Here is a 9,795-nt window from a genome sequence, read left to right on the forward strand (position 1 = left end):
CGAAATATAGGACCCACAAAAATTACCAGCCATACGGTGTTACATGTACATGTATTAGAAAAGGCTTACTGATACTGCATTGTGTCCATTCTACAGGTACAATGGATAACAAACAGTAGTCCCCCAACTCAAAGTCAACAATCAAATGATTAACACATGTCAGGCTGAGGTTGTCCTTGCCTCTAGCTGTAGGGAACTCTAGCTGGCAGTGAGTATGTTGCGCTTTATAGACACTGCTTATTCTTGGATTCTTTCTCTTAAACTTCTTTCTTTCTCAACAATAGGAACAAATCACATGCACACAACAGAGCATGCTCAGTACAAATTAATCATAACAATAATAAATAATAATGAGAGAAATAAATTATTCAATTCTCAACACTCCACCACATTGACTGCAGTGGTCAGTCAATATACATAACATATCACAACATTGTACATGTAATAAGAAAATATACATCAATAATAATGAATACATAACTAAGTTTAGTGTTAGTGCTCACATTCTTGCATAGATCTTATCGCGTGCCTCAATAGCAGCTGCTCTTATAGGACGTCCCTTGGGTGGAGACTGAGTATTAGAATCATTAACAGCTGTGAAATCATCTTGCTGACTATCTCTTGGGGAATTAACAGTGTTCTCATTAGCAGTAGACTCTTGATTATCAATACTAACATCCAGTAGTTCATCAAAGGTAGTGCCATTGTTCCCACTCAAATCATCATCAATTTTCAATGGAATTAATTTCTGAATGGGGCGTCTCACTAACATAGAATGCTTCTCTCCAGATAATACTTTAACAACTCCACCACTCACATTACCATCAGCGCCTGTGATCACGTCCATAACTCTACCAAGTCTCCAAAAACTACGTGGCAGTTCATCACTATGGACAACAACATCTCCAATCTTGATTATCTTTTGACTCGATTTCTTGTGACCACTATGATACCTCTCTCGAAGATTCAGCAAATATTCAGTTCTCCATTTGGTCCAAAATTTGTTCATTACATTGTGAAGATATCTTGACCTGCGATTGAATAATAACGGTGAAACGTCATTTGTGAACTCTACTTCTACTCTACAATAGCATAGCTCATCAGGGAGATTGGGTAGTCGTCTACCAACAGTTAAGTGTGATGGGGTTAGTGGCTCTTCTTTATCATTAGAGGACACAAATGTGAGTGGGCAAGAATTGAGAATTAATTCTACTTCAGTGGCTGCAGTTAACAGTTCATCATATGTCAGTTTCGATCTTCCAATTATCTTTCGCAAACATCTCTTTGTTAGCCCTATCATCCTCTCAAAGATACCACCCCACCAAGGTGCCTTCTCAATGTTGAATCGCCAATCCACACGAGATTCACGCATATACTTTGCAATAGACGGATCAGTAACAATTTTGTGAATTGTCTTGGCATTGGAAACGAAAGTAGATCCGTTATCAGAAATCATTAGATTGGGGGTTTATGAGCTGTAAAACGACGAAATGACCTAAGAAAAGAGGGGCAAGAGAGGTTAGGTACAATATCTATATGAACCCCCCTAGTTATACAACATGTATAGAGACAGATTCAAACCTTCTGGCTGGACTTGGATCCCACAGGGCGGTCTGGTCTAACATACAGGGGACAAGCATAATCCACACCCGTGTGTGTAAAAGGAGGTTGTTCATTCACTCGAAATGAGGGAAGAGGTGAAGGAGGTGGGGCCTTGTAGGCCAGACCTTCTTGTCTCCTGCAAACAACACACCTTGCAATTACCTTCTTCACAAACATTCTGCCCTTAATAAGCCAATACTTTGATCTGACTTCTGTCAGAGTCTGTTTTACACCACTGTGTAGAACATGGCTGTGGGCTTGTTTAACAACTAGCAGTGAGTAGTGATGATCTCAAGGTAGGATTAGAGAGTATTTGGTGGAATATGCAAAATTGGTTTCACCAAGTCTGCCACCACACCTCCAAATACATGTATCGTCCCTGAAGAGATCTAGTTGTTTCTTCAACTGTTTGTTATCATCAATTAGAGTGCTTTGCACTTCCTTTAACCATAATCTTTCTGATCTATTCAAGTAATGCATCTCATCATCATATTTCATTTTCAATCTATCAATAAACATAAGTATCACCATTGTGACACGTAACAATCGATCAAGTGTGCTATAATTCTTAATATCCATAATATTAAATCAGTATTATTAGTTGAAGTATTAACTTTAAGAGTGTGCTGAACTTCAGCTTTCAACTCTACCAGACTACCTTTTGGTACTTCAGAGAAATTTAGATTAGGACAATCATCAAGCCTTATCCAACCTGGACCATGCCACCAGAGATTATTGTGCAATAATTCAAAAGGATTCAAACCTCTCGAGGGTATGTCCACTGGGTTTTGATTCCCAGGACAGTGTTTCCAGCTCTCAGCATTTGTCAGACACCGTATGTCTGACACACGGTTCTGGACAAACAGTTTCCAGTCACGATTAAGACCCTGTATCCAATAAAGTGTATTCTTTGAATCTGTATGGCAAGTAACATCTTTGATAACAATATTCAATTCTAGGTTGTTGAGTACTGATTTCATAAGTCGTGCAAGCAAAAGAGCTCCCAACAGCTCCAGTCAGGGAATGGTTTGCTGTTGGATTGGAGCAACCCTGCTCTTAGAAGCAATCATTCTCACTATGCAAGTCTTAAGACTCCTAATAACTAAATATATAACTGCTGCATAAGCAACAGTGGATCCATCACAGAATCAATGAAGCTTATAAATTCCTGTACCTTCTAGTGACAAACAGTAGCAGATTGGAACTCTGAAGGGCTGGCAATCCCTCAGTTCACACATGAGCGACAGCCATCTCTCTAATAGTTTACCCTCAATGGGTTCGTCCCACCCCACTCCTGCTTTACACAACTCCTGAATCAGGACCTTGGAAGTGACAGTGACAGGAGTTATGACCCCAAGAGGATAAAAAAACCTACCAGACACGCTCACAGCATGCCTCATAGTCAGTCCTGTCTCAGGAGCCATGTCTGCCACTCTACTTAAGTCAAATACCATTTCATCAAGGTGGATATCCCAAATCACACCTAAAACCTTTCTTTCACCTGTAAAACTTGTCTGTGTTTTCCCAAGTGTTGCTTCAGTGTAAGTGTTATCGGTAAGTTGTGTGGTTGGAGCAACACCTTCATTAGTAGCAATCCTCTCTCTTAAAGAGGCATTATTAGAAGTAATCTTGCATAAATTGAATCCACCCTTCATGAATTTCTTGGATTCTTGGTACAGTGAGTATGCTTCTTCCTCCCGTGATAACATAATCTACATAAAATGATTTCTTTAGCTTATTGACTAAAGATTTATGTGACTCTTGATGGAGCTCTAAATGGTGTTCAACTGTAGCATTCAATAGAAAAGGGCTACAAGATACCCCAAACACAACCCTTGCAAATCTAAGTACCAAATAATCATATGAATCCTCAGTGGGATCCTTCACCCATAAAAGGCGTAATACATCACGGTCTCTCTCTGAGACTGAGATCATAAGAAAGGCCTTTTCAATATCTGCAGTTAAGGCTACTTGATGACATTGAAAACGGAGGAGTATATCAAATATTCGTTGGCTGAATTTTGGACCAGTATATAAGCAATCGTTGAATCTGAGTAGGTGAATTCTGTACAACTTCAACTATTTCATTGTTTAGTTGTTGCTGGATAATGTTGTCATACTCCTTTACTGTGTCTGGAGTCTGCTTGAATCGTTTAAGTAGGCTGTGCAGTCTTGACTTACAGAGCTGTAAGTTATCTGGAATGAATACACAGGAATCTCTCCATGGGAGTGATACCTCATAGCGACCATCACGTAATACAACAATGGAACTTTATTGCTCATGAACCGCATCCTCAGTATCAGTAATTCACAGTGACTCTAGGTCCCACCAGAACAACCTGAGTCTCTTATCTAGATCCTTCAATGTTGGACCGGAGTCTACTCTCATTACGTGTGATAAGATTGGTACAGTGTTGATTATAGGAGGAGACTGGACCAGATAAAATCCAACCCAATTCAGTATATATAGCAACAGGTCCTCAATTACCTTGAATCCTCTCTCCCGTAACCAGTTTCTAACAGTAGTCTGAGCCAATTAATATTTCAGGCTTTCCTTGTGAAGTGTCTGCCAAATCTAGGTCTGTAATGTGCTCATATCGTTCTCTACAAACTTCAACTGGTACACCTGATATTGGTCCACATATATGTGGTACTGACAATAATCTTAACTCCATTTCAGACCCATTAGTACACACACCAATCCTTACAAGATAACACAGCTGATTACTCTCCTTGGCAGAGCGAAATGTAGACATTAGCATGGCTCTTCTACCATCTGGTTTGATGTGAAGCCTTTCCTTAAGACTATTGGTGATGTATGAACATTGACTACCACAATCAAGAATAATCCTAACTTCTGTGTTATCATCATGATTATTAGGATTGAACACTATAGCATGTGCAGTCTGCAGTAGTATATTGTGATCATTCTCAATGTTAAGAGTAGAGGAATGAGAAGATTCAGACTCAGTAGGAATATAAGAGGGAGGAAAAAAGGGAGGGGCATCTGGATTGAGTACTGATGTGTTCACCTGAAGATTTACAGAATTCGTCTGTTCAGGTGAGCCTTGTGTCTTGTGGCAGATGCTTGTGTGATGTCTGCCCTTACACTCTCTGCAAAATGATTGGAATTTACAGTCCTTCCCTAAGTGCCCTTTCTAAGGCAGTTGAAACATCTACCTTGCTTTCTAAGGATTCGTTTTCTATCCTCCACTGAAGACACTGTCTGACATTGAGTAGAATTATGGGACTCATTACAGTAGCTGCAAGATGAACTGCCATTGGAATGTGAATTAGCATCTGATTGAGTATTTGTGGGTAGGGCAGTGCCTGTGGGTAAATCCCTATCCTGCTTGGTCCGGTTGACTGATGATATACTAGCCTGTTCCCTTGCATCAATTTCATCCAGGACTGCTTCAAGAATAGAGTCGAGATTCCACTGATTATCAGTGATCTTTCGAGTAATAACAATCCTCAAATCTTGAAGTAGCTTCTTCATAATTACCAAGGATAAGAGTACTCTATACGATTCCGGACTAACACCAAGAGTTTTAAGACCTCGGATATGTGTTTCTACTGTGTCATAAAGACGTCTCAATGATGGGAGGTTCTGAATACTCATTACCGGTTCTAGACTCATCAGTGCATCCATGTGCCTTGCTTTCATTTGTGTCTGATCACCAAACCTCTTGCATAAGATATCAACAGCTTCCTTGTAGTTAGCTAATGTCAAAGACAGACCAGCTACAGCCTCCCTGGCTGAGCCTCGTAATAGTGATAAGATGTAAGTGAACTTGACCACATCAGAAATATCAGTATTGTCATGAATAGATGCTTTGTATGTATCCCAGAAGGTGAGCCAATTCGCATAATTTGCATCGAAAGGACGTAGAATTATTTCTGGTAGCCTTACCCTTGAGATGCTCTCTGTAGTACTTCGTGAACTGCTTCGGTAAGTGGAAGGACGAGTAGGAGTTGCAGTCTCCATAGTGCCAATGACCTTCTGTATTTTAAGGAGGGATTCTCTAATAGAGTCGCTTATGAGTTCTGCTGTCTCCACTTCTGTTATGATCTCACCTTCATCAGTAAGTAAAGCAATGATATCCTCACTCAATCTCTTGAGTACTTCCAGCTTTTCCTGCAGCACAGCTCTCATCAGTTTAAAGATGTCAATATCAATTGGAGTAGCTCCCAAAGCTGCCTCAAGATCAGCTATTTTCTTTGTCGCTGCTCCTCTGTGATCCACTCTCACACTTTTAATGTGAGCTAAGCTAGACGCCATATTTAATTAGTATGGTCACGTGACAAGTAAAATTATTATGAAAATTGAAAAAATTAAGAAAACAAGAAATAAGCTGAAATACCACTACTAGATTACTAGCATCAACAAAATGACTCACTACCAACTCAAAATGGGCCTCTTCTACTGCTGTGTAAATGCTGCTCAAAGATAGCTCGACTCACGCCGTCCCGATGTAGTAGTAGAGTACTGTAGCACCGCCAATTCTCTTCAATCGTGACTAGTACTGACCCTCACAGTCTGTATCCTTCTGTGGTGGACCATGTAGGAAACTCTAGCTGGCAGTGAGTATGTTGCGCTCTATAGACGCTGCTTATTCTCGGATTCTTTCTCTTAAACTTCTTTCTTTCTTAACAATAGGAACAAATCACATGCACACAACAGAGCATACTCAGTACAAATTAATCATAATAATAATGAATAATAATGAGAGAAATAAATTATTCAATTCTCAACACTAGCCAATCTATGATAAAACAGTCAAAAAATTATAGCTACATGTACATGACATCAACTAACTTTCTCTAACACAAGAAGTCAAGGTAGTAATCATATAGCACTAAGAGAATCTATTATATTGAAATAGAACATTTTAATTATACTTTCCATTAACAACAATTAGCTGCAAATTTGTTAGTTACATTCCATTTGAGAACTGCTTTCATTTTCAGCGATCTTTCTACTTCTTAACTGGTTTTTCAAAATTCCAGGAACTACGTCTCATGCATTCAGATTCTATTTCCTCCAATTCTAGTATTTTCTACAGGATAATGTAACTAAGTAGTACATTTAGGTTTGTTTACTCGTTTCTCATTTGCAAGGCCGTAGAAGTAGCAAAAGCAGTTCTGTCTCACACATACTGTCTACAGGGTACTACTCACTACATGTATTGTCTCTCCCACACAGTGTAACGACTACAAGTACCACAGTATACAGGGTACTACTCACTACATAAAGAACAATACACATAATAACATACTCCCTCTCTAACTATACCTTTCTTCATATTCTCTGCAGGGTTCTACTACTCAATAATGGTAAGTTACTATACACACAGTAATGATAAAACTAACCTCTTCTTAGAGTCAAAAAGGCTCTCTCTGCACCCAGTAATAACACCCATTTAATCTGTGTGTAAGATGAAGAACTACAAAGTGTAGTAAAGATAGGTTCACTACAATAATGACTTTGAATAAAAGCATGATCATACAGCCAATCGTCTATGAATAACTATAAAAGTGTAAGAAAGAGAGGTAAGCTTCATTAATTGTACTCTCTGCTAAATAAACATATCCTGTGTAATGAAATAAAGAACATAATATGACATGTACTTGTAGATGTATTTGCAAGTTTGTAAGACATACTCATCACATTGCGATCTATCCAGTGCCAGAAAATTGTTTACATAACATTTATTGCCACAATGACTGCTTAAATCAAACAAATCTTTATCATTTTGCTTTGGATGGTGATGAATATAGGTACTTAGGTGTCACTTACGTTTCTTTTAGCTAGAAAATTAATTTTTTTTGGTGCATTTATTATTATTATTATTATATCAATAGGAGCATACTTTGTTCATCGATTAACTTATCCAATTCTTCAAATGCTGAGTAAATAAGCGATCAATCCTATGCAGATACGATGTACTTAAAGTAACTTTCTCTCATTGTTTTGCACCAAATATCTGTTGGTTTTTGGACCGTGTTTGATTGTCACATTATTAGCTTCAAATGACAACTCATAGCTTAGATATATTATAAATTACATTAAATGTTAGAAAATTTCATATACTCTTAAGAATACATTTCTTTATTTTTTGATTTGTTAGAGGTTGGTATATTCTCCTTTTCTGCATTATAAATTTGTAATAACAATGTTTTAAGGAACATGTACATGTACTTTACCTTGCACAAATTTAATATCAAATCCTCAGTACTATCACAGTCAATCTAATTTTACATCATATTATGTGTAACATAAAATTCTTACTTACAGCTTCTTCCATTATTTTCCCATTATTGTACCAGTGGACCTTTCCAGTTTTTCATGTCCCACTATAAACCACCTTTCTATATTTTTATGCCCTATAGTTGTATGTAAATAATGTACAATACATTATGTTTCATGCCCATAATGTATTTACTTCACTATAATAATCAGTTTTGCTGTTATTGCTGAATTATCATCAAAGTCACAGAAACAAAGATACATATATAATGCTTAAGTTGTCAGTGTCCCTTTCCCTTCTAGAAGATATTGAATGTCACCTAGTGTCCACATACATTAAACGCATCCATCTTATCTGAAACAGAATGCTCATGGACACACGTTACATGTGGTTCCCTACCTTGGTAAATCACATCATTTGCTTTCACTTTTGTACTATCTTCACTTTGTGTGATCAACTCCTGAAAAAATGTCCATCTTGCATTATTTGATAATCCTTGTCATAAATGCATGTTTTGTACATTAAAGACTCACTTGTTGGAAGGGCATTTGAAAATGATTTAGCTGCCTACAGGTACATGTGCAAGTCATAATTTAATAAAAAAATTTTGTGACTGCATTTCTTGATCATTTAGTGAAAACAAGTGATTTGCACTTCTTTCTGTAAATATTACATATACAGTACATCACTGTGACATACCCCTGATCAAATATTCCATTAATACGTAATTATTATACATATACAGAATATATTTGCCATTATTGTGATTGACTATTGCATAATGTAGCATTGAGGTATGTTCCTGGATAAAGTGATTCATAGTTCATACTTTTCTGGATAAAGTGAGATAATATTCTTACATTTGCATAACATTTAGTGTATTGGGTAGAGGAAATAATTTAACTTCCTATCTTCTTCCAATTCGCTAATAATTTCTCCTATTTTAAGACATATATTGAACAAAAAGACATCACTAGTACACATGTACATTTGTAAGGCAACTGATAAAAGCCGGAATAGAAACCAAAGAAACACGGAAATGAAACGAAACGGAGAAATACGGAAACGAAACGGAATCAGATTATCAGACTCAATCAGACTCAGTGCGCATGCTCAATTGCTCATCAAGTACTGAGTTTGTTGGTGTCCTCGGTGGTGTTTATCTAGCTTCTACCCTCTATGTCTCAAATTCTTAGGCTTCTCAGACATAAGCAAGGACCAAAAGCTAAAAGGAGACTATTTAGTCAAGCTCGAGGAGAAGAGAAAGTCAGTACGGCTGATTGCCAGATTTTAATACTGACCACACCTCTTTTAATTATAGGAGGCGTTTTCGAGTTTTATTGACTTGACAAATGATTCTTGCAGTAGTAACTCTTCAAGTGATAGCGAATCTTTGGAAAGTCTTGTTTTTTCTCCTGTGAAGCCAAAGATCGAGGAGAGTCCTACTGATGTCCTTAAACAGATTATTCCTAATGTTAATGATGATGACTATCACGACACTACTGCAAGGTTCCTACCAGTTCTTGCTCGACCACTTTTAGGACAAAATGTCAATCAGTTATTTATGTTAATGCTTGGTAAAATACCAGCTGATCGCATTTGCCAGAGAAAGCCTACATCAGTAACATATAGTAGTGTGTTTGTCGTCGATCTTACTAGTATTAGATGTATTGATGACTTACGTGCTGATGATAATGGTGTGTGGTGTCATGGTGGGAAGCCTCACAGGAAGTATATTGTTGAACGTGATTCAGATACGTCAGAAGTTATTAAAGTATCACCAGTTGATGAGCACCTTGATTCTAAGGAAGATAATATCTTCACTTTGGTTCGTATGTATCATCATCATAAAGCGACACCTGAATTTCAGAGACGTATTTCCTATGTCATTGATAGTAGTGAACAGACAGTTCAGTATGCTGTTGTGCAGTATCTTTTTGAT

At 37.6% G+C, this 9,795-nt stretch overlaps 2 protein-coding genes and 1 long non-coding RNA gene across 3 annotated transcripts; all 3 read right to left on the minus strand.

The window, feature by feature from the left end:
* Positions 1–499: 499 nt before the first annotated feature.
* LOC105311850 (uncharacterized) lies at positions 500–3,311 on the minus strand. Its single transcript, XM_011404798.2, is given in 6 exon segments — positions 500–1,467; positions 1,470–1,892; positions 1,944–2,169; positions 2,217–2,314; positions 2,366–2,518; positions 2,777–3,311. Coding segments are annotated over 6 exon segments (2,403 nt in total).
* An 807-nt stretch (positions 3,312–4,118) lies between these two features.
* LOC100638975 (uncharacterized) lies at positions 4,119–5,884 on the minus strand. The gene is made up of 2 exons (XM_011404799.1): positions 4,788–5,884; positions 4,119–4,716 (listed from the first exon to the last, which is right to left on the minus strand). Exons 1-2 carry the CDS (start codon positions 5,882–5,884, stop codon positions 4,119–4,121), a joined length of 1,695 nt encoding a protein of 564 aa, XP_011403101.1.
* Positions 5,885–6,456: 572 nt separating this feature from the next.
* LOC109581139 (uncharacterized) lies at positions 6,457–6,957 on the minus strand. The gene is made up of 2 exons (XR_002184530.1): positions 6,706–6,957; positions 6,457–6,662 (listed from the first exon to the last, which is right to left on the minus strand). It is a non-coding gene; the product is annotated as an uncharacterized LOC109581139 (long non-coding RNA).
* Positions 6,958–9,795: the final 2,838 nt, after the last annotated feature.

This window comes from Amphimedon queenslandica, unplaced genomic scaffold (assembly GCF_000090795.2).
Source record: "Amphimedon queenslandica unplaced genomic scaffold, v1.1 AMPQUscaffold_13458, whole genome shotgun sequence".
Taxonomy (NCBI): Eukaryota; Metazoa; Porifera; class Demospongiae; order Haplosclerida; family Niphatidae; genus Amphimedon; species Amphimedon queenslandica.